The following is a 25,000-nucleotide window of genomic DNA, read 5'->3' on the forward strand; positions in this document are numbered from 1 at the left end:
GGGCTTGACCAGGATTCAGCAGAAGTGCGCAGGACAAGTCGGCGCAAGCGAGCGAAAGTAAATATTTAATCTGGCTCAGAAAGGTGGTTTTTTAATAGAAAATAGTTGATCTGAATTTTATTTTCTGAGGTTATACTTTATTTGAGATGAAAAGTAAAATCTGTTTTTTTGTATTTTGAATGTGATGCTCTGTTTTTTTGTTTTTGTTTCTTTTTTAGTTTCTCCAGGTAAGGATTAAACTCTTTTGGCCAAAGAGTTCCCCACGTCGTTACCGTGATCGCAGGTTTTAATGATGCTTTTATTGTGCCTACCGTTGCAGGTGGAGTACCGCGAGATGGACGAAAGCCTCGCCAATCTATCGGAGGACGAATACTACTCGGAGGAGGAGCGCAACGCCAAGGCGGAGAAGGAGAGAAAGCAGGTGATCCCTCCTCCGCCTCCTCCGGTAGAAGAAGAGAACGACAGCGAACCTGAGGAGCCATCAGGTAAGCGCCAAAAAGCCTGAAAAGAGGCAACATCAACACATTGAACGTGTGTATCAATATGTTTAGGCGTAGAAGGAGCTGCTTTTCAGAGCCGCCTCCCACACGACCGCATGACCTCCCAGGAAGCCGCGTGTTTTCCCGATATCATCAGTGGTCCCCAACAGACCCAGAAGGTCTTCCTGTATATCCGCAACCGCACGGTATTTATTCACACAAGGCATTAACACCGTCTGTTAAAGGAATCCTCCATTATTTTTACAAGTTTGGCCTAAAATCTTTGAAATGTATTTATTAGTAGATCTATGCCTAACAAAACATATTATTATGAACCATGTTATATCAATTGCCTTTTGAAAACAGGACAACTTTACAGTTTTAGAGCCTGTGTTCCTCCATCTTGAAATCATGTGATTGATGATGTCACACGGCCCCACTGCCTGTAAACATCCCATTGTTTTCTATTGGAGTGAAACATTCAGCCTGATTTTCAGATCATTTAGTAGATTTATAGATAATTGAGTAGATTTTTAGTTCATTTGGTGGTTTTTTAGATCATTTAGTAGATTTTTTAGTCAAAATAACAACTTGTGCTGATTTTAGTTGATCTAAATAATGAGGAAAAGTTAAAGATGTTGATGTAAACATCTTTTGTTTACAGAAAGAGGATAAACACAGTTGTGACCTCAGGGGGCGACAGTTCCAACTGTGAGGTTTGGTAGTAGACGATGAAGCAGAGAAGAAGTGCTCTCCTAAGGGGCCTTTACTCTCCCTTAAACAGTGCACTGACACTCTCTGGTGACTGAAGTTAGCAAGTAATTACGGACTGTTGGAGACACAAATCCTGAGGTTAGAAGTCCTCTTTAATGGGAGTTCTTCAGCTGTTCGTGGTCACTGTCTAACTTCAGCCACCAGAGCGTGTCAGTGCACTGTTGAATGGCAAGTAAAGGTCCCTTTGTAGTGCGCTTGTCTACGACAAAACCACAGAGTTGGACCTGACACCTCCTGCGTTCACAGATAATTTTTGTGTCACAACTGTTTTTATTCTCTTTTAGTAAACAAAAGAAGTTTACATCAGCATCTTTAATTTTTCATGTTATTTTTTTTACAGCAACTAAAATCAGCACAAGTTGTCATTTTGACAGAAAAATCTACTAAATGATTTAAAAATCACTTTAATATGAAACAATAGGATGTTTACAGGCAGTGGGGCCATGTGACCTCATCAACCACATGATACAAGTAGTCCTATTTTAAAAGTTAATAAACCAATTATGGTGCATGATAATGTATTTTAGACATAGATCTACTAATAAATACAGTATAAGGTTTTAGGCCAAACAGTGGAGGATTCCTTTAAAGGGACATTTCTGGATTGATGCGTATTTTCTATTCTGTTGGTTTTATTTCAGCTCCAGCTGTGGTTGGACAATCCCAAAGTCCAGTTGACCTTTGAGGCCACGGCTCAACAACTTGAAGCTCCCTACAACAGTGAGACTATATTTACTTCTTGATGATTGTTCTTTTACACAGTTTAAACTTCTGTTTTAATTTTCTTTAAGGTGATGCTGTGCTGGTTCACAGAGTTCACAGTTACTTAGAGCGGCATGGTCTCATCAACTTTGGCATCTATAAGAGGGTCAAGCCTTTACCCAGTAAGTTAAGTCTTGTTTGTATGGTTTTAAGATGGAATATTTTTAGATTATGATAACATATTGTGTATCGTTTCCTTTAATGAATGCTTGTTGTTGCAGCTAAGAAGACGGGGAAGGTCATCGTCATTGGTGGAGGAGTTTCTGGTCTTGCTGCAGCTAGACAGCTCCAGAGCTTTGGAATGGATGTTACCATATTGGAATCCAGGGTAGGTTTAAACTATCTCCAATATCTCTAGAATATTCATTTTTCTGAAACATTTTATTCACAATGTTATAATTACCATGTTATTACCAAATTCCTAACATGCCTTGTGCTAATAACTGACCTTAAACTTTTTATTTCACCATTACCACCTTTTACTGTGTGTTCTGTCTCTCTTGTGCTTCTTTTTACGTATACTCATTGTAATGTGACCTTGGGTTCTGTTATAGGCATTATATATATTGAAGTTATTTTTATACATATTATACATTGCTAATTCTGCTGTATTGTAATTGTAATAACAGATGATCTAAAAAGAAGCCAAAAATAACACCTCACATAAACATAGCTCCTTTATTTTCTTTGTTGCCACAGATGGTAAAACTGATCGTAATCTGAACAGAACCAAGCTTTTTTTCTGTTCTGGATGTATGATAAAAACGCTATTTATCCAAAAAGATAATTTTGTATTTTATGTCCAATTTTTTTTTTTGGCAAGACTACAGAATTAAAAATCTTAAAAACAAAATTTTCAATGGGAGGAAAAAGTTGCTAAATGTGATTTTAATGCACATTTCAGGTGATATTGAGAATTTCCAGCCACCTCAAAGATGCATATATTAAGTGTGATAAACACGGGTTACAGTAATAGGGTTTTCACTTTGTTAGCTCATTTTCTCCATCCTTTCCCACAGGACCGTGTGGGAGGCAGAGTGGCTACGTTCAGGAAGGGGAACTATGTGGCTGATTTGGGAGCCATGGTAGTGACTGGGTTAGGTAAGAATTAAAAATACATGTTCTTTTGTACATTTAATACAATAATTCATTCATTCATTTTACTTTTTTTTTAACAGTTAAATTTTAAATCTTTTGATGGAATTGAAGGGTCGGTTGTACAGTTGTGTAGTTGAGCCTGTAGAGGGCGATATTTGTCTAAAATGCTCATTGTGTGCCTGTGTGCTTTAAACAGGAGGGAATCCAATGGCGGTGGTCAGTAAACAGGTGAACATGGAGTTGGCAAAGATTAAACAGAAGTGTCCTCTGTATGAAGCCAATGGCCAAGCTGTGAGTATCCTGCATTTATTATCAACTATTAAAGGGGACGTATTATGAAAAATTCACTTTTGCAGTTTTTGATCACATATGAGGTAACGTGAGTGTCCACCAGCACAGAAAATATGAAATGAAACCATCCTGTCTTTTGTTTGTGGTCTGAGTAATTCTGATAACACAGAGAAAATTGCTCCGTTTCAAATTTGCAGGATTTGTGACATCACAAAACCATAGGGAAATAAAATCCCCCCCCCCCTTTGCTGGTAACTCCACTCATGGACTCCACCCCCAACCTGATGAAAACCTTTGATAAAGTCCTCCATTGTTTTTCTCACTAGCGAAGGAGTGATGGCAGCCGGTGAAACTAAATACAGAACTTTCCTGCTGCCAGTGCCACGCCTCCACAGTGAACGTACACTGTAGTGTCAGCACTATTTGTTCATGCGGATGTTTACTCCGCTCTGTTGTTCGGCGCATTGGTGAACCTGTTTTATCGCCTCGTATCACTGATCTGACGTGTCTGTGACACAATGCGACACAGCGGTTGGAGAAAACAAATGATTATCACATTACATTGTATCAATAGAAGATTTAACATGAATAGTAGGGGTGTGACGAGATCTTGTGCGTTAAAAATCTGTTTTGCAAGATTTTTTTTTGTTTTTTTGTGAGCTATCCAAACTTCTATTTGTGACCTGTGGGGGCAGTAATGCGCCTTTGCTATGTCTGCTATTTCCCGTGATATCACCTAACCCTAACCCTAACATGGTTTGTTGCCAAAAGTTGCTGTTTATTTTAGCACAATCAGAGCCCCATAGAAATTGTTTCTTTTCCCACCTAAAACATGCGGCCCACTTGTTATCGAACTGGTCCGTATTTGGCCCTTGAACTAAAATGAGTTTGACACCCCTGGTCTACGCTATGTGTTTATCTGATTAAAAAATAATGTGTCGGGGGGCACTGTTGAGCAAACAATGGAGTAGGTCGTGTTTGGCCGAGCGGAGCAGAACAACATTTTAAAAAGTGTATTATAGGGCACAGTTTACCTAAGAAAGTTCCAGTACAGGCTTGTTTGAAGTTGCAAACTTGATATAAAAAGCAGAAATGACTGGAAAACCATCCAGAGGAAAGCAAACAACTCTTTTACAAACGAGGCCTACCACTCCCAGTCAGCCTGCAGCCTCTACTAACAAAGACTGCCCATGTGAGGCGGACTGAGCAGTGACTGTTTCCTTGATCGACACAGAGGCCGTCAAACGCGAGCTTCTGTCCTCTCTGCGGAAGGACTTGATAGACACTCTTAAAAAAGAGGTCTGGAGTGTTTTGGAAAGCGAGGTGGCAATTGTGAGAACCGAGATAAACAGATAAACACTACAGAGGAAATAAAATAACCCTAAATCCCATTTTTTTTTAGATTTCTTCAAATTAGAAGTTTTGTTAATAAACACTTTAAACCTCCATAATCATGTTATGAAAGTATAATGGATGAAATACTAACACTACATCCTTACACAAAGGGCAACATTTGAAAAATTTACATAAAAATTCAGAATATTAACCCACCATCTTGGGCTAAAACTAAATTATCCAGGAAGGGGACCTGGGTACTGAAATCACAGTGAGGTCTTAGCTTTGGATGGATTCTCAGCTCCTCTAATTGTATTAGACATATCCTCATTTAATTTAAAGTGTTTCACCACCTGCACTATTCAATTGAGAAACTTTCCAAGTTCTATCCCAACATTAGCTCTGCATGTTTAAGATGTAAATGAGGTCCGGCTACTTTGGGACATATCTTCTGGAATTGTGAATTGTTAAAAAGTTTCTGGTTAAGTATTTTTGAGGTTATTTCTCGTGTGTGCAGAAAAAAAATTCCACCTGCCCCATTTGTGTCAATCACTGATCTCTCTCGCAAGAGCGAGGCATGAAGTCTGTGTCTATAGACACACCCACTCATGCATTTACATGAAGCCGCCAAAACAGCCTGTTTATAGAACTGCTCAGTGACTATTCAGAGGCTAAAACTTTGAAAAACAGTTTTAACCCTAACCCTTCTTAGAACAAATGGAGATGGGTGAAAAATAGCCTCACACTGGACCTTTAAGCTTTTTTTCTTCTGCATATTATTGTGTTCCTGGTACTTTTTTCCATTATTGTGAGCGTTTGAGGTATTATAAATTAGGCTGGATTGTGCATTATAATGTCTTGTAAGTCATAATGTCTGACTGTATGTATCCAATACAGTTTCTACAGACATGCATCTTGCTTGTAAAACTATAGGATCTTGTGTTGTTTACTTGCTTCATTCGTTGACTGTTTCCTCTGAGGACAGGAGTGTTCTCTTTCCAAGTTCTTCAATGGTTTCCACGCCTGTTGTTTTTACCTCAGGCAGGGGATCTGACTCTCTATGAGCCACAAAAACACAGTCTGCCTTTAACTGCGTACCCCTGCATGTCATCAGTAACAGCTTGAGTTCAAACCTGAAAAGTTAATTGCGTTGAATCTTGTAATAGACAATGTTTTCTCTTTTAAATCCATTAAAAAGCAGCAACATTTTGAAGGACGTTTGTGGAAGTCCAAAGTAGCCAGCAGGGCTCTTAAAGGGGCCTCATGTGTTACTGGTTTCCTTTATGCCAGAAAAAGGCCAAATAAATGTACTTGTTTTTCTTGTGTTGTAAAGCTGTTTGAGGTTAAAGTTGTGTTAACCTAATGTGTTCTTTCTCTCTCCCCCCCCCCCCCCCCCCCCCCATTTTTTGCCGAACTGCTAAAGGGTGAACGGTGCACGAGTGTATGTATTTGTTTATTTACGTTATATATTTCTGAGCACATTTTCCCTCTTGTTCAACTGTTAACTCCTGTGTTTTGCAGTCAGGTGATGCTTCTTTAATGATCAAATCTGAGCTAATATTAATGAGGTTTTAATAGACATTATGAAATAGGGTTGGGGTCATTTATAATTGTAATTGCATAATTGATCATTCATTACAATTAGGGATGTAACGATTCACTCATCTCCCGATACGATTCGATTCACGATACTGGGTTCACGATACGATTCTCTCAAGATTTATTTTACAAAATGGGACTGTAGACAAATTTTTTTTTTGGGAAAAAAAACTAGAAAATGCTGTACTATTTTCCTTTTATTTTTCATTGTCAAAATAATTCCTTGATAAACTATTCAAAATAATGCAATTTAACTAAAAATAAATCTTGAATGAAATAAATAAAGGAATAATACAAATGAAAATGAAGCCTATTAATTTAAATTCTGGTTCTATAATAAACAATGCAAAACTGCATAATAGTTCTTTTTCTTTTAAAAGTGCAACTGAAAATGTATTTTGTGCCTTAACAATTGGACTTTAAAAAAAAAAAAAAAAACCGATTGCACTGATTTACGTCATATTTGTTTGGACCAGCAGAGGGCGCTGGTAACACAGTGGTCGGTTGGCATGCAGATATCTTGCAGTGAAGAAGAGAAGCTATGCTAGCAGACAGAGCTAATAGAAAAACGTGACTTTTACAGATATTCAAGTAATATTACAGATATTCTTTTGGTGCTAAAGGGGTAAGGAATCATATATTAACATGTTTAAGAGTAGAAGGCGGCCAGAAAGAAAGTATTAGCAGACTCCGCCCGCCGCCTACACTTGTGGATAGCGCCCTCTGCTGGTTAAAAAAAGTACTGCGATTAAATTTTCAGAAAATCGATATCAACCGTGATACCTATGAATCGATTTTTAACTGCCTTACGATTAATCGTTACATCCCTAATTACAATCATGACATAATTGCAATTTTAAAAATCTGTTGCTGTCATAATCAAAATTTAAATTGTAATTGAATTTAGATAATTGACTTTGTAATTGTGATTGCCATAAAAATTCTGAAAAATGTACTGGTAAATTTTAAAACAAGGGAACCATGTTACATTTCTACACACATGTAGTTAACAGTTATTAAAATATGTTTCATAGCAAGTTTTCCCCCATCTTACCATTTAAAACTAATTTAATTCTAGGCGTATACTGACACAAAAAAGCTCAGATGCCCACAACAAAAATATCAATAGATAGGAAATAAATTAAATGATAGATATTTGTTTCTAGTGTATGTATTTTACAGCTGATTTAGGACCCATTGGCATTAGAGATGCTAACAGAAAGCTAACACAAGAGGAAGATGAACTTTTATTAGGTTAATTATTTCAGGCTTAGTAATTGTAATTAATTGTAATTGAACCTTAGTATTTGAAAATATGGATATTTCCATGAAGCACTTTCTGACTTGAGGGAAATGTTAAGTGTTTTTCTGGTAAAAGTAACTGTTTTACATCAATGACATTGTTCAAATCTCTCTGGTTCCCTTTAGTCTAATCTTCAAATATCTGATTGGAAACATGTTGTTTGCCTTCAGCTGCATATTTGTCATGACATGAATAATACAGGTTTGTGTTTCTGAGCAGATGGATGTATTTGTTTAATAACAGGCAGATGTGGTATGTGCCTGCTCCTTTTCTTTTTTTAATGCCCTCGGTGTGCGTGTGCAGGTGCCAAAAGAAAAGGACGAGATGGTCGAGCAAGAATTCAACCGACTGCTGGAGGCCACGTCGTTTCTCAGCCACCAGCTGGATTTCAACTTCCTCAACAATAAACCCGTTTCCCTGGGACAGGCCCTGGAAGTGGTCATACAGTGAGTGGGGACGGAAGAACAAAGAACATGACGTGTCAGTGATTTATCAAACAGTGGCTGCTAAGGCATCGTCTGCTTTTGTTTAGGCTGCAAGAAAAGCATGTGAAAGATGAGCAGATTGAACACTGGAAGAAGATTGTGAAAACTCAGGAAGATCTCAGGGATCTTCTCAACAAGGTGAGCATCAGAAAAAAGATTTTAGATTAATCAAGACTGTTACATTTTACCGGATTGTCCGTACTTTAGTCACACCTTTCTTTCATAGTTTGGCTGGTCCTACGACTTATAGTCTGGTGCGACTTATACATCAAAATATATAATAATATAATATTCACAGAAATAATTAACTGAAACATTAGTTTAAGACTAACCCTAATCCTATCCCTGAAATATACAGCAGAAAATGATTATTTAGCAGCAGGAAGAAAGTTTGGAGTTAAGGAGAAACTTGTGAGGGATTGAATAGATTCTAAATAATTAGAATAAATTCTAAATAAATATGACTTATAGTCCAGTATGACTTATATATGTTTATTTTCCCTCTTCATGACATGATTTTTGACTGTTGTGACTTAGACTCTGGTGTGACTTATAGTCCAGAAACTACGGTACTCAAACAGACCTTCCTAACGATGACAAAGCTCATTCTCCTTCACTGTTTAGTTGGTTTCCGTGAAAGAACGTGTGAAGGAGCTCCATCAGCAGTTCAAGGAGGCCAGTGAAGTCAAACCACCCAGAGACATCACAGCTGAGTTCCTGGTGAAGAGCAAACATCGCGATCTGACGTCACTTTGCAAAGTAGGCACATTGCTTTCTCTTTTAAGGGTGTCTTGATCCCGATCTTGATATCGGATATCAATAAAACTCTGATTCATAATTAGCTTTTATTCATGAATTTCTTTGTTTTTTGATCTGTAACTAAAAAACTAATGGACAGTGTTTTTTATCATCCTTTCTGTTGCTGACTAATGTTCTCTGTTTGACTAATATCAATCAAGTCTTCTTTATAACATTCAGCACTAGGGGTGTGTCAAGGTGTTAAAAATCTGTCTTGTGGGGTGGTGTTTAGCTCAGTGGGTAGAGCGCCCGCCCCATGTACAGAGGCTATAGTTCCTCACCTGCAGCGGGTCCAGGTTCGATTCCCGGCCTGGGACCCTTTCCTGCGTGTCATTCCCTGCTCTCTCTGACCCCCTTTCCTGTCAAGCAACTGTCATATAAAGGCCACTAGAGCCAAAAAAATCCTTTAAAAAAAAAATTCTGTCTTGCAAGATTTTTATTATTTATTTATTTTTTGGGAGCTATCCAAACTTCTATTTGTGTCCTGTGGGGGCAGTAATGGACCTTTGCTACTTCTCGCCTGTCAGAACCTAAAGCAGGAGAATGAGAAGAAGAAGAGGAGGAGGAGGAGGAGGAGGAGAACATTTTAGTTACATTTGTGGAAGGGGTTTATTAAAAGCTCATGCTTACATCATGCATGTAAAGATGTTGGTCCAGTCATTGTGAACCCAATATCGTGTCTCATCGTCTTGTGAGCTGAGTGTATCGTCACACCCCTATTCAGCACTATAAAATATGTAAGAAAAGTACATATGATTTGTGCTAATATCGTGACTGTCGTATTGGAGGTGAAAAGTTGTACTGTGCGTAAGAAAGAATCAATTTGGCGATATATCGCAATATATCCCCACGTGATTATCATATCGACTCAAAAAAATGTCCAATATTTTTAATCACGTTTTTTAACAAAAAAAATCACTTAATTGCGCTAACATCTGCATAGCACGTAAAGGTGAAATTTGTAATGTAAATCTTGAATCTTATATCATCAGACTCATGGCAATGCACACCCCTAGTATGATTTGTGCAGATATTGTAACGTTATCGGTATTGGCCAATACGTAAGGCTGCAATATCGTTATTGTATTGGTTGTGAGAAAGTTGTTTTATTTCGTTCCTGCTGACTGCCAGAGGCGGTGCTTTAAGCACTGAATAGTTCCCTTCGCGCATGTGCAGTGCGAGTAAGTAGCCTCTTATTCGGCAGACCAACAGTTGGTCTTTAAAAGTAAAAAGGAATAGATTGTCAGTGATGGGCGTTTGTGCAGCCTCCTCCTGACGTTTAAGTTAGTCAACTTTATTTGTTTGCTGGTGGGTCGTGTGCGCATGCCCAGAACTTAGCGTGGCTTTGTTTACATTAGCTTCACCGGCTGTAAGCTAGTATCGTCCTCTGCTAACTCACTCAGTGCCATTGACGAGATAACTCGTCATTTGCGGTTTTTCACGGAGATTACTAAAAAACACGCTGGCGGAGGTCCCTCATCAATATCTAAGCTGTAATGTGATGTAGTAACCAACTTTTCCCTGAAGGTGGCAGAAGCGCACCTTTATATGAGAAATTAGTGACTGATGCTCAAGGAGGAAGAAGCAGGAACCATCAACTAACCGAGCCAAACGGGTCATTGCTGCGTGTCGAGAGGAAGAGGAAGTTACGTCTGTGTGATCAATGGGGGGTGGGTGGGCCTCAACTGTGAGCCAGATAGCAAAATAATAGGTGACATGTAGGTGGTAGCAGCACCTTTGGATGCAGAGCTCAGATGGAGAGGAAAGGTGTTTACAAGACAGAAATTAGCGCGAGATGATGTCGATGTTCCCACCAGTGCACAGCAGCTCACAGCCGACCAGAGCATGTGTGGAACTTAAGTGAATTATTGGAGTGTGGCGATGGTGAGATAAAACGATAAAAAAAAATGGTGCAAACAGTGACACTCTGCATGTCCGCGAGAAAGAAGAGGTTGCGTGTGAAGACTGACGGGAAAGAAACTTGGAGGAATGCCAAAATACAAAAAGTCTGACCCAGATAGCAAAATAATAATTTTCTCATCTAAAGTCCGGTCTCAGTGTTTTTTTGTTTTGTTTTATATAAGGAAACAATGTTCAGATATTACAGTTGTCACTAAAGCAAAAAAATGGCACTGAGGGGGGTAGAAAATCTGAAAATGGCTCGCACTGAATGAGTTAAAGAGCCCAGTTCGGGCAAGGACCACAGTACAGAGCAGCCGTGCTCAAGCTAAACCAAGGAGTGCGGGGTGATACTGGACAGGCGGCGTATGCGACCCCTACCTCTGTTGAGCTTGAATAGCTGTGTTGAGATAAGCAGTGATGTCTCAGTGCAACTACAAAGGATGGCTCTCATATCTGCACATGACCCGGTGCTATCCTCTGGCTTCTTTACAGCCAGAGAATAGCCACAACCTATGCCCTGCATGCCTTGGTCCTAAGAACCTGCGGGAGGCGCTGTCAGGGAAACCCTGCATGAACTGCAGCTACTTGCCTTGGGCAGCAAGGGTACTGGCAGGCTCAGTAGCTGAAGTTGACCTCCCCCCAAGCCAGCCACCTCCGGCCCATCAGACATGCTCTAAGCAGCGGGCAGAGGCTACGGCACCTGCCCCCTCCAGGAAGAAAGCAAAGTCTGACCATAGTGGGTTATCTTCTAAAGTTGTCTGCTGATTTGGCCTAGATGAGATCCTTACTGGCCAACAGCCAGCCAGTTATTCCCCTGGTGGATGATGCGGCACTCCCTCCCTCAATGCCAACGCTGCTGACCGAGGAGGATACACTGTCTTTGGCAGCTTCGGCTAGCCATTTCTGTGATTATGGGGAGGATTTGGATGTCGGATCCCAGATGTCTGAGCAGGGCTCCCACTCCTCAGATCAGAGTTCAGGGGCTGAGGTGGAAGACAACTCCATGTGCACTATCATGTGCCTGGCTCTACAGTGGCTGCACACAGCTGTCCCACAGCAGGCAGAAGCAGCACCTGGGTTAGGGTTCTTCTTCAGGCGCAGGTCCGCCCCCACAGCCTTTGCTATTCCACATTCAGAGGATTATCTGAAGGAGTTACAGTCCTGTTGGTGTTATAGTAAGGCATGCTCCCGTCTCTCTACAGATGGGTGGACCCTAGCAGCCATGCATAATGCAGCGGAGGCTTGCCTGGATTGTACTCCGGCCATCGAGCTTGCCATTGCTTTTCTTATTGTGTCCCCAGATGAAGCGTTGCATAGGGATGCTAAGTGCCCTCGACCCCAGTGTCGAATAACCAATGACCTTCTCACAAGGGCTTACAATGCCGAAGCACGTGCTGGTCACACGGGAAACTCCCTATCATACCTCATGTTGGCCCTCTCGGCCTCACTGCAGGAAGGCAGTGTAAATGCCGATGCGGTCACTTTCTGTGATGCCTCATTGGAGGCATTTGGGCTCATGTCTAGAGAGCTTGGACGAATAATGTCCATCTGAGTCCAAGCTTGTCGTCAGACTTAACGGAGGCAGCCAGAAGAATGCTGTGCAGCCTGCCGGTGTAACCGAGGGAGATATTTGGTCCTGCAGCCCAGGAAGCGCTGGAACAAACCATCCAGACGGGGCAGACCAGGCAGCAGCTTGGCGGGCTTAGCTGGATGCCTCCTCCTGAGAAACTCCCAGCCGGCAGGCTTAGACCCCCTGGCTGGTTTTCACACCCACGTTCCTGCGACAACCCACTGCACTGGTCTTCGTGATGCCCAGCATCCTGTACAGAGACCAGCCCAGGACTTTTGGGGCTCTTCTCGCCTGCCCCCCAGACAATTTTGAGCTCCAGAGCCTGTCCACCCTCCCACTAGGGCCACGAGGGGCCGGAGGGGGGAAGAGATTGAGGCCTTGGGACCAGCAGTATTTTTCGCATCAGCAGCTCCAACAGTGGGCTACTCACGCTTCAGACCCGTGGGTGGTTGCCACCTTAAACCACGTGTACAAACTTTCATCCCGCTGCTGGCCCCCTCATCTGGCCGGGTCAAAACAACATCCATCAGCGACCCGGCAAAGGCTCTTGCATTAGACCAGGAGTTGTCCGCCCTCCTGGCCAAAGGCGCCATCGAGCTTGTAAACCCTCTGTCAGGTCACAGACGGTTCTACTCAACATATTTTCTGGTGGCGAAAAAAAACTGACGGATTCCGCCCAATCCTAGACCTCAGAGGGTTGAACAAATTTATGAAGGTCATACATTTCCACATGCTAACCACAGCAGAACGGTGGCTCATAGGGACTGGTACACATCGATAGACATCAAGGATGCGTAGTTTCACGTCCCAATTGCTCAGCAGCACAGGTTGCTGCCCAGGAGTGTTGCTACATCATGGGCTGCCCTGAGGGGAGTGCCCCTGGAGAACATCTGTGCCACGGCCTCATGGGCATCACCGGGCACTTTCTCCAGATTCTACAGGGTAAATGTGGCCACACCCCATCCATTGGCTGTGGTCTTCTGACCCTACACACTGAAGGGTGGTAAGCAGAATTTTTCGTGATTTTTCAGGTATAAGTCATTCAGTGCTTAAAGCACCGCCTCTGATGGTCAGCAGGGATGAAATAGAACAAGGAGTTACGTATGTAACTATGGATCTATGAATCTCGAATGACCGCCACATTTCTTTGTCACTCAGAATCTTTATGTGCTCGCGAGAAGATTCTGTAGGAAAGTGCCCTGGAGTGATAACTGAAGATGTAATCTTCCTCCGGGTCATCCAGGGGTCACGGGTGACATTGTTGATATGCATACTCGCACTGCGCATGCACAAAGGAAAATATTTAGTGCTTAAAGCACCGCCTGTCGGTCAGTCGGGATTCTTAGTACCATAGTTAATTCTTCCTATTATCTTCTTGGTGATTTGAGCACTTGGAAAACTTTGTGTCCACAGGGAATTAGTTTAATTTCCAAAAAATAAATTATCCCCGTGGTTAAACATATATTACCGTTTTAACCACGGCGTTCTGCAGCCAAGAAACCCTGACTTTTATTCTGAAGAGCCACGACCAAAGATGGAATATTGTAATTACATTTAGAATAGTTGTTCAGAGTAAATGCCTCACAGAATTGTAATGCTTTGCTATTTGAGTAAAGCAGACAGGCTGTATTTAAGTGGTTTAATGCCTCGACAGGATGTGTTATTAGTGGGAGCGCTGCCATTTTATTTTGGGCTCAACTAAATCACCTCAAAACTGTGCGTGTGTGCGTTTCAGAGTTGGTTTAAACACAGCTGGTATCTGAGCAGGATCTTGTCTGCTACCCATCCGCTGCCTGAGAAACCACTTCAATCACACTGCATCGTTCCACATCTGCGCTCACACACACACACACTGTGATGAGGTTTTAAGTGAGCGTATGCGTGCACACGCTGACGCCTTAAAGCTGCAGAGGCTGGAATGGGTGTATTTCAGTGGCAGTGATGCGTGCCCCCCCCATACTGAGTTTTCCCCTCAGACGGATGCTTCCCTTGAGCTTCATCCGACTGTAATCACATGTGTGACCTGTCGTTGTAGGTGGCGTTCCCAGAAGGTGCTGTTAATGTTGTGGTGAACTGATGAACAGGTTGTCTCAAACCACTGTTGCAGCTAGTTGTCTGCTGCTCCTACATTAACCTAGGGGTGTGTGGCACACACGCACATGCACGCCACACACTTGCATCAATATTCCGTCTTGGCTAATTGTTGTATCACAAAATATTCTTCAAGCACAACCTTGAAATATATACAATCAAGCCCAAAATGATTCATACCCCTGGCATATTTTAACTTAAAGTTACTTTTAATCAACCAGCAAGTTTTTTCTTGATTGAAAATGACACAGGTGTCTCCCAGAAGATAATAAGACAATGTACAAGAGACGTCATTGTGGAAAAAAAAATTCTAGCTTTTATTTACATTTGAACAAAAAGTGGTATGTCCAAAATTATTCATACCCTTCTCAATAATTAATAGAAAAGCCTTTATTGGTTATTACAGCAATCGCCAGCAAAACGCTTCTTATAATTGTTGACCAACTTTTTGCATGTGTCCACTGGAATTTTTGCCCATTCATCTTTAGTGATGCGTTCCAACTCTTTCAGGTTGTAGGGTCTGCTTGCCATCACCCTGATCTTCAGCTCCCTCCACAGATTTTCAATTGGATTCAAGTCAGGACTCTGGGCCACTGCAACCCATTCATGTTTTTGTCTGCTAACCACTTTCACCACTTTTGCTGTATGTTTTGGGTCGTTGTCCTGCTGAAATGTCCACTGGTGCCCAAGGCCAAGTTTTTCTGCAGACTGCCTGATGTTGTTGTTGAGAATCTTGATGTATTCATGATGCCTTTACTGTGATTAGGTTCCCTGGTCCATTGGCTGAAAAACACCTCCAAAGCATTAGTTTTCCACCAAAATATTTGACAGTGGGGACAGTGTTCTTAGGGTTGAAGGCCAAACAATTCTATTTTTGTTTCATCTGACCATAAAACTGAGGACCAGAAGTCATCTTCTTTGTCCAGATGAGCTTTTTGCAAACAGGCTTTTGTGTGCCTTATCTGGAGAAGTGGTGTCCTCCTTGGTCTGCGTCCATGGAACTCAGCAGTGTTTGTTGGGCTGTCTGCCTTGAGATCTTGCCACCAGCAGAGCCCAGATTCACCAGGATGGCCTTGGTGGGTTAGGGTTATGATGGCATTTTTCACTATCCTCCTGGCCAGCACAGGTGTCACTTTCGGTTTCCAACCACGTCTGCTGAGATTTTCCACAGTGTGGAACGTCTTGTGTTTTTTAATAATACTTTGCGTTGTAGCCACTGGAAACGTTTGGATATGGCCTTATAGACCTTTCCTGATTTGTGAGCAGCCACAATGTGCAGCCACAGTTCCTCATTGAGCTCCTTTGTCTTCTGAGCCATGACTGTCCACAAACCAACTACAGAGAGCTGCTGTTTTTCACCTGTTGAGTTGATTAAACATCTGTTTCCAATGAATCAGGGTCATTAGGATGCTTTAGAACAGCTTGGACTGTTTGGAATGGTGTAGAACTTTGGATTTTCCCAAACACTGACAATTTGCAAAGGGTATGAATAATTTTGGACATGCCACTTTTTGTTAAAATGTAAATAAAAGCTAGGAAATGTTTTTTTCTATAATGATGTCTTTTGTACATTGTCTCATTATCTTCTGGGAGACACCTGTGTCATTTTCAATCAAGAAAAAACTTGCTGGTTGAATAAAAGTAACTTTAGGTCAAAATATGCCAGGGGTATGAATCATTTTGGGCTTGACTTGTATATATAAAAATGATTCTGAAAGGGGTAAATTAGTTGATCTTTCTACTATTTCAGTTTGGTGATGCAGTATTGTAACATGCAGAAATCTTCTCCCTCTGTAGGAATACGATGAGTTGGTGGAGACGCAGGTGAAGTTGGAGGAGAAGCTTCAGGAGTTGGAAGCTAATCCACCCAGGTGACTTAACACGCTTCTACTGTAACAGAAAGAAAAGTATTGAAAATGGAAACTAATGTACGGTTACATAGTTTAATGAATATCTAAAGCACTTGTTAGTGCAGCTGAAATACTTGTCAGATCATGCTCTTCATGAGCAGACTATTTAAAATACCTTGGGCGATCGATGACAGAACTCATAATGGGTAAGATGTAAATTCTCTGATGACTACCTCATAAATCATAAATGTATAAAGACTGGCCAAAGATCCAGAATGATAAAGAAAGCTGAATGCAGATTTGGTGTGAAATCTTTTGACATCTCCAACACGGGGAGGCGGTTGTTGTGAGTCAGAAGGAAAAACACTTTATTTGTTTGGATTCAATATAATGGTTTCAAAAACACACAAAATGAGAACAGAAATATGCAAAATGGCTACAAAAATACACAAAATTATTCCAAAATAACAGAAAGATTTACAAAGCAACAACAGAAACACTTTGTTTGTTGGAGCTACATTACCTAGCTATAAAATTATTAGGTGACATAATATCAGACATATTCAGAATAATGGAAACAAATGATTAATTCCATAATCCTCAGATAATGGGTTGGAGTGATTTGAATGGTTATAAGAAATGCCCTGCAGCTCATAGCAACCCATGTTGTTTAGTTGTGTTGTGTCCTGATGCAGTGAAGCGTATGTAAAGTGCACGTAGACGTGTCATTAAAGGAGCCTGGACTGAAGTGAACGAGCTCGTGCATGTAGGAATGAAGCCTTCAGATGTGAGTGGAGCTCACGTCGTGTTTGTGTCTCGTTTTTCCCACAGCGACGTCTACCTTTCATCCAGAGACCGACAGATCCTCGACTGGCACTTTGCCAACTTAGAGTTTGCCAACGCCACGCCCCTCTCCACCCTTTCTTTAAAGCACTGGGATCAGGTATGTGCATGCTTTTGTTCCGTAATGTCACCACAATGCAGCAGGGTTGGGGTCAATTAAATTTTTCAGTTACAATTACGTTTTTTCGACACACAATTCAATTACAATCACAGTTTTTCCAATTACAATTAAATGAGAATTATTTTTTACATTCGTAAAGTCAATTACTAAAATGCAATTAAGTTAATCACAATTACTGAGCCTGAAATAATTAACCTAATGAAAGTTAACCACCTTCTAGTGTTAGCTTTCTGTTAGCATCTCTATTGCTAACAAGTCCTAAATCTGCTGTAAAATACACTAAAAAGAAATATCTATCTTCTGATTTATTTCCCATCTATTGATTACCTTGTTAGGATTCCTAATCAATAAAAATATAGGTTTTAATATTTTTGTGTGGGCGTCTGAGCCTTTTTTGTGTCAGTGGTCACGTTAACGTGGGAGCTTTAATTCCTCTTTAAAGGGAAATAAAAGTTAATTCCTCTTTAACCTGACCTTGTAAACACTTAATTCCTAATACTAATTTAGTTCCAAATTAAACTTCATTCTGAATTAGGTGGCTGGTTAATTCCATTTTTAATTCTGAATTAAAATCTTTCTTGTCAACAGTTAACAACACTTAACTCTGCTTTGAGTTAATTTCAGCTGTTTTGTGCATGTGCGATGACGCACTGCGTGACGACATAATCCAACATGGCGGCCCAGACTAGAGCTAACACTATATAATGAGCCTTAAAAGACATGGATGGAAAAAGGAGATGATGGAGGTATAAACATGTGGACATTAACACATGGACTTATGAAACACATGGAAATCAGCAAATGAAACGGCTTCATGTGACGGGTGATAATAAGTAAATGTGTCTCCGTTCTGCTGCACAGGCTGTAATATCACCAAGTTTATCATTGTAACGGTTGTTAGAGCTACTGTCTTTACCAGGGAGATCATATTTATTCCTGGTTATTGTTTTACTGGGATTTATTTACCGTATTAGTTCATATTTCCTTCTGCTTCGTGGACCAAAGTGTGTTATTGTTGAGCTGTTGCTTCAAAACTACAATAGAAAAGTGAAAACAGTTCTCATGTGTGGTGTTGTGTGTTATAGCAGACAGTTAAAGGTTTGTTGTGTGTTTCTCCTGATAGACGTGATACGTCACGTTCTCCTCCTGTCCAATCAGAACATTCCCAACTCACAGAACTAAAGAGGAATTAAATAAAGTAAACCTCAGTTCAGGAATTACTATGACCATGTAAACACAAAGCAGAACACTTTCATTTCAAATAATTTAATTCAAAATAACTAATTCTCAATTAAAAAACATGTAATCGTGGCCAGTATCACCGAGATTTAATTTTTTTTTTTAAATGATAAAATGTGTGAAAGCTTGATATGAAACACATTTTAATAACTTAACTACATTTATGTAGAACTGTACGTAGAACTGTAACATGGTTCCTCAGATTTACGTTAAATTATAATTGATCATTTTTCTAGTATTTTCATGGCAATTACAATTACAAATTGAATTATCTAAACTCAATTACAATTTAATTATGACTACAACAGTAAGTAAGTATTTATTTATAAAGCGCTTTTCGCAGATAAAATCACAAAGTGCTGTACACAGAAACAATAAACATACATTTACATCACATGTGTAGCATCATAAAAGGGCAGTAAAAATTAAAAATAAAATCTTGTTAACTAAAAGCTTTTTTGAAAAGCGAAGTCTTCAAATGTTTTTTAAAAGTGTCCACGCAGTTCATCTCCCGGAGAGACTGGGGCAGACCATTCCAGAGTCTGGGGGCTGCAGCCTGGAACGCCAGGTCTCCTCTGGTTTTAAATTTGGTTTTTGGGAACCTTAGTAGACCCTGACCTGAGGATCGAAGGCTGCGTCCTGAAGTGTAGGGACACAACATGTCTGAAATGTATAGAGGAGCCTGGCCATGCAAAGCCCGGAATGTTAGAACCAGTATTTTATATTCAATCCGGAAATTGACAGGGAGCCAGTGCAGGGAGGAAAGTATCGGGGTAATGTGTGATGTTCTGGACGTACCGGTCAAAAGTCTGGCAGCAGCATTTTGAACCATTTGGAGTTTACACAGGGTCGACTTATTAAAACAGGTAAAAACTGAGTTACAGTAGTCAATGCGGGACGAAATAAAAGCATGGATGACCAGTTCCAGATCAGGTTTGGACAGTAGATGCCTCACTTTTGAGATATTTCTCAGATGGTAAAAACAGTTTTTAGTCAGTTGACGACAGTGGCCCTCCAAAGACATCGATTGGTTAAACACAACCCCAAGATTTCTGATGCTGGATTTCACTGATGAACCCAAATCACCGAGAGAGTTCTTAATAAGTGGGATCTTTTTATCAGGGGCGATGATCAGAGTTTCTGTTTTGTTGGGGTTTATCTGGAGGTAGTTTGATGAAAACCAGTTTTTGATGCATGAGATACAGTCCAAGAACTCAGGTAAAAAGTGAAACTCTGAGTCATTAAAAGAGCAGTATAACTGGATATCATCAGCATAAAAATGATAAGAAACATTTTTAAAACCACGGATCAACCGACCAAGAGGCATCAGGTACAATAAAAACAAAACAGGCCCCAGAACAGAGCCCTGGGGTACTCCACATGACAGGTTGTTGAAACTATAATTAGGCCATAATTGTGATTATTTATCAAATACGCAATTACAATTATAAATGACCCCAACCCTGCTATGCAGCGTCCGGCTGTAAAAAGATAGTTCTATACGTGTTGTTATTGATCGACTGTATTTATCCACAGGATGATGATTTTGAGTTCACTGGCAGCCACCTGACTGTAAGAAACGGTTATTCTTGCGTCCCCGTGTCCCTGGCTGAAGGCCTAGACATCAAACTGAACACAGCGGTGCGTCAGGTCCGATACACAGCGTCTGGTACGTTACACGAGCTTTACCCGATCCCTGTGAAACCTGTGTTTGTGGTTCAAATGTTGATGTTTTATTCTGTTTATTCTCCAGGCTGTGAGGTGATAGCAGTCAACACCCGCTCTACCACGCAGACCTTCATATACAAGTGTGACGCTGTGCTGTGCACGCTGCCCCTCGGTGTGTTGAAGCAGCAGCCCCCCGCGGTCCAGTTTGTGCCCCCCCTCCCAGAGTGGAAGACCTCGGCCATACAGAGGATGGGATTTGGAAACCTCAACAAGGTCAGACTCAGTGTACACGTGACCGCTGCTTTAAAAGTATGTCATAATGGGATTTCTCTAAATGCTAAATGTGCAACATGCGTCCCAGGGGCCTCATGCAGCCCTCTGTATGATTTTGAGTGGCCCCCAAAAGTAAACGCACAAAAATGACTTCAAAAACATACACAGTTAAAAATATGCAAAACTACATTAAAAATACACAAAATTAAAACAAAAATACACAAGATGACTAAAAAATACTCTGAAACAACAGAAAGATTTACAAAATGACAACAAAAATATACTGAAGTATTTAGTTACTGAATTAATGCTGGTCGTGTTTCTAAATAGATATAATATTGATCAGACTTGTTCAGCGTGGCCACATGCAATCATCAATATTCAGCAGATATTTCATGACATTGTTGAACACGGTTAGAAAGCAGCTCAGCTCTCAGTGACATTCCTTTGGTCCTTTGGGAAATGTCCTCATGTTGTTTCTGCTGCAGCGTCCAGGGGTAGATTTGATCAAACATCTGCAGGTTTATACAGATGTGATCAGATCTCTTCCTCTCAGTTAGTGTAGCTCGTAGAATGTTGTTTGGATGTGTGTGTTTGTCCCCTGCACGGTTTAGTCGCACAGGAGGGGGAGGAGCAGCAGATTCCTGTGGGCGAGCAAAGAAGTGGGCCAGAGAGAGAGAGAGAGAGTAATGGGATACAGTGCTGGTGCTGCTGCGTCACTCCTGACCTCCGTCTCTGAGAATCATCTGCAGCAGCTTTTATGCCCACACGAGAATGCTGCATTATTATGTAATCTAATGCACACACAGTGTCTCTCCAGCAGAGGGAGCACTCACTTTCTCTTAGTTTCATATTAGCATGAAACACAGCTGATGTATTCTACCCAACTACATACATAAAGTACTCATACACAAGGAAAAATGTGCTCAATTACATAGTACTCAAAGTAAAAGTTACTAGTTACTTTCACTATTCATGTTTATTTTTGGTAATAAATGTTGTTGCCATGGTTACCTTACATACAGTAAACATCTCATTATAAACTTAAGAAGGAAGAGACCAAATCTTGTACAAATGCTAGTTAATTTATTTTCCACAAAGGCATCTGTATGAAATGAGAAGTTTGTCAAAACGTACAAAAAAAATTAAATTTAAATTAAATTAAATAAAAAAAATAAAAAAATAACACAAATGAATTAAACCAGGCTCTAAGTATAGCTACATTTTTTAACTCTAAAACCAAGAAAATAACCAGCATTCAATGACGTAATTAAATTTTGAGACGCCCCCCCCAAAGTAAACACATAAAAATTACTTTCAAAACAAACATTTACATATAAATATGCAAAATGACAACAAAAATACTCCAAAATATCAGAAAGATTTACAAAACAACAGCAAAAATATACAAAATGAAAATGACTTCTTTAAAAATGTGCTTTAAAGCAGAATCAAGTCACTCCCCCTAAAGCTCCCTTTTGTGATGTCACTGTCGTAAACACTTCATTATCTGTCAATCACAATTCTTTATTTCTCCTCCATACATTTAAAAAATGCAAATACTCATTTACAGTAATGAGATTACTGTGTGTGTGTGTGTGTGTGTGTGTGTGTGTGTGTGTTAAAGGTGGTTCTGTGTTTCGACCGTGTGTTCTGGGACCCCAGTGTGAACCTGTTTGGTCATGTGGGTTCTACCACGGCGAGTCGAGGAGAACTTTTCCTGTTCTGGAACTTGTACAAAGGTGAGTTTATCAGTTTTTCATCAGCTCAGATTCTGATAACGAATCGGATCAAATCCTGAAAATTACATGATCTGATTAGATCACCTAATCCAATCAGGGTTTGGATCCAGATCAGAACTTTGTAGTAGGATTGAGATCACTTTAATCCAAAAAAATCTGGATTTATCTGATCCTATCAGAAGGGTTTGGGTTTCAAACTCAAAATGTAATGAAACTTTAATAATTCTATATTTGGATCATTCAGTAAAGTCTACAATCTATATATCTATAGTCTATATATACAATTTATTCATACAGTTTGAATGTGATTAGTTCATTCATCAGCCTACGGTGATTAGGTAGGTTATAACAGTATAGATCTATACCAAGTAGAAGGTTATAACAGTATAGATCTATACCAAGTAGAAGGTTATAACAGTATAGATCTATACCAAGTAGAAGGTTATAACAGTATAGATCTATACCAAGTAGAAGGTTATAACAGTATAGATCTATACCAAGTAGAAGGTTATAACAGTATAGATCTATACCAAGTAGAAGGTTATAACAGTATAGATCTATACCAAGTAGAAGGTTATAACAGTATAGATCTATACCAAGTAGAAGGTTATAACAGTATAGATCTATACCAAGTAGAAGGTTATAACAGTATAGATCTATACCAAGTAGAAGGTTATAACAGTATAGATCTATACCAAGTAGAAGGTTATAACAGTATAGATCCATACCAAGTAGAAAGAGTTTGGCCTCTTAAAATAATCCCCTAAAAACAGTGAATATTGACCACAAATAATAAATGTAATTCTGTCACTAATTGATATTTATTCATCACAATCACAAATATTGTTGTTTTGTTTTTAGATGATTTTTTAGTGAAGCATGTGATGATGAAACTAGATAATAAAACAATGGCATTACTGGTTTTTGAAATCCAAATCATAAATAATGTCTAACTACTATCTAGATCAGATTGATCATGGATAACTAAATCCTGATCAATTTGATTGACTGTTGAATGACATCACACACACTTTTAAACGTTAATGTTATGTTGTAGCTCCGATCCTGCTGGCTCTGATGGCTGGTGAAGCTGCTGGTATCATGGAGAACATCAGTGATGATGTGATCGTTGGGCGCTGTCTGGCCATTCTTAAAGGAATATTTGGAAGTAGCGCCGTTCCTCAGGTACATCTATGTTTTTCACTACTTTAGATTTACAGTTATTTAAACATTTCTCACCACCTGTCGAAGGATGAGCGTAACTTTAGTCACGTCCTGTTTTAATGTAGGAGGAGTCTGTTTGTTATACGATCTAAGAGCTGAGAACAGTCTGATTGTTTGGTGTAAAGGTCGTTAAATGTATCCATCTATTCATCAGTGACTAATTATAAACCCTGTATTAGATATAATCATAATTACAGTCACTTTAGTTTATTATTATTTTCATTATTGTTGAATCATCCTGATTGGTTTAAATAAATGTTTATATAAATGACACAGTTTTCACCACATTCAATATTTACGTCCATCTTAAGGTAACGTTGAGCGTTTTAATGTTGCAAACATGAATATCATCAACATCAGGTTGATCAATGAAAAGTAAACATAACTTTTCTATTTCAATTTTATTTATTTAGCTAAAACTAGATTGTGGCCATGGTAACGTCATAGTAACGTAGTAATCACACATGAGTGTGTGGTGCGTTCACACTAGATATTAGTGCACCACGATAACGGGACATAGAGTGGAATCACATCAGAATGTAAACCGGTCCTGGGACCAGCTTCAAGATAAATATCCTTTTGTAACCTTTTCAAAATAAAAGCATCTCTTCTTGTCTTCCATTAGTTTTTTAATGCTTTTGTAAATCCGGCTCTTATTTTGAAGTTAACAGGAAGTAGACCAATGGAGGGTCTCTGGAAATGTGTCTACGTGAGTTTTATGAATCAGCACATGTTGATATTCTCCTGACATGTCTCAACTGTCAGTGTTCCTCAGAGGCATCTGCTGATCGCTTTGATGTGTTTTTACGAGTTCTTTCCGGGTGTGGCCAACTTGACAGTTCTGTCAGGCTGGCCACGCCCCCTGTCGCCCGATGGTCTCTGGAGAAGGTAAGTGATCAGCAGAGGCCTCTGAGGAAGACTGACAGTTGACAGTCGAAACATGTCAGAAGATCAAAGTAAATTTCCTGTAAAAAAAAAAAGTCTGAATTAATGAAACTTTAACATATTACACCTGATGTTTAACTAAACTGTAAAACACAGCGTTTAACACCCAGTGATTTTAAAATATATTTATTTATTTATTTTGATTCATTTTAAAGTTTTTTCATATTTAAATCAAAATAGTGACAAAAACATTTGAATACTTACATGTTTAATAAACATTTTTAAGGGTTGGGGTTACAGCTGTGGATGTTTTTAAGATGAATAATACGAGTCCAAACCTCCTCATCATCAAAGTAACGACTTGTTGTTGTTTGTCGTCATGGCAGCCAAAGGAAACTGTGGTGACCCGTTGGCGTGCCGACCCTTGGGCCAGAGGCTCGTATTCGTACGTCGCAGCGGGTTCGTCGGGAAACGACTACGACCTCATGGCTCAGCCCATCACGCCTGGCCCGGCCATCCCTGGAGCGTCTCAGGTGACTCATGACTTGTGACTCATGACTCAGCTTTTTTTTCCTCTCGTCTCACCATGTTTTCCTTTGCTCCGCCCCCTCAGCCCGTCCCACGACTCTTCTTTGCCGGCGAGCACACCATCAGAAACTACCCGGCCA

At 40.1% G+C, this 25,000-nt stretch overlaps 1 protein-coding gene across 3 annotated transcripts in view; it reads left to right on the top strand.

Moving 5' to 3' along the window:
* Nucleotides 1-25,000, top strand: part of kdm1a (lysine (K)-specific demethylase 1a) — a 29,282-nt gene that overhangs the window by 3,686 nt on the left and 596 nt on the right. The window contains exons 3-22 of one of the 3 annotated variants that reach the window (XM_028438262.1): nucleotides 1-57; nucleotides 317-485; nucleotides 552-685; nucleotides 1,895-1,973; nucleotides 2,045-2,137; nucleotides 2,237-2,343; nucleotides 3,035-3,116; nucleotides 3,310-3,404; nucleotides 6,163-6,180; nucleotides 7,945-8,087; nucleotides 8,174-8,264; nucleotides 8,751-8,885; nucleotides 16,285-16,358; nucleotides 17,169-17,280; nucleotides 20,077-20,209; nucleotides 20,294-20,481; nucleotides 22,109-22,223; nucleotides 23,281-23,408; nucleotides 24,719-24,865; nucleotides 24,946-25,000. The exon at nucleotides 1-57 is cut by the window's left edge and continues 243 nt beyond it; the exon at nucleotides 24,946-25,000 is cut by the window's right edge and continues 596 nt beyond it. In XM_028438262.1, the coding sequence (XP_028294063.1) occupies nucleotides 1-57; nucleotides 317-485; nucleotides 552-685; nucleotides 1,895-1,973; nucleotides 2,045-2,137; nucleotides 2,237-2,343; nucleotides 3,035-3,116; nucleotides 3,310-3,404; nucleotides 6,163-6,180; nucleotides 7,945-8,087; nucleotides 8,174-8,264; nucleotides 8,751-8,885; nucleotides 16,285-16,358; nucleotides 17,169-17,280; nucleotides 20,077-20,209; nucleotides 20,294-20,481; nucleotides 22,109-22,223; nucleotides 23,281-23,408; nucleotides 24,719-24,865; nucleotides 24,946-25,000 (2,155 nt within the window). The remainder of the gene's footprint in view (nucleotides 58-316; nucleotides 486-551; nucleotides 686-1,894; nucleotides 1,974-2,044; nucleotides 2,138-2,236; nucleotides 2,344-3,034; nucleotides 3,117-3,309; nucleotides 3,405-6,162; nucleotides 6,181-7,944; nucleotides 8,088-8,173; nucleotides 8,265-8,750; nucleotides 8,886-16,284; nucleotides 16,359-17,168; nucleotides 17,281-20,076; nucleotides 20,210-20,293; nucleotides 20,482-22,108; nucleotides 22,224-23,280; nucleotides 23,409-24,718; nucleotides 24,866-24,945) is intronic. The other 2 variants (XM_028438263.1, XM_028438265.1) reach the window with 2 other exon arrangements.

This window comes from Gouania willdenowi, chromosome 22, assembly GCF_900634775.1.
Source record: "Gouania willdenowi chromosome 22, fGouWil2.1, whole genome shotgun sequence".
In the NCBI taxonomy this organism is placed as follows: domain Eukaryota; kingdom Metazoa; phylum Chordata; class Actinopteri; order Blenniiformes; family Gobiesocidae; genus Gouania; species Gouania willdenowi.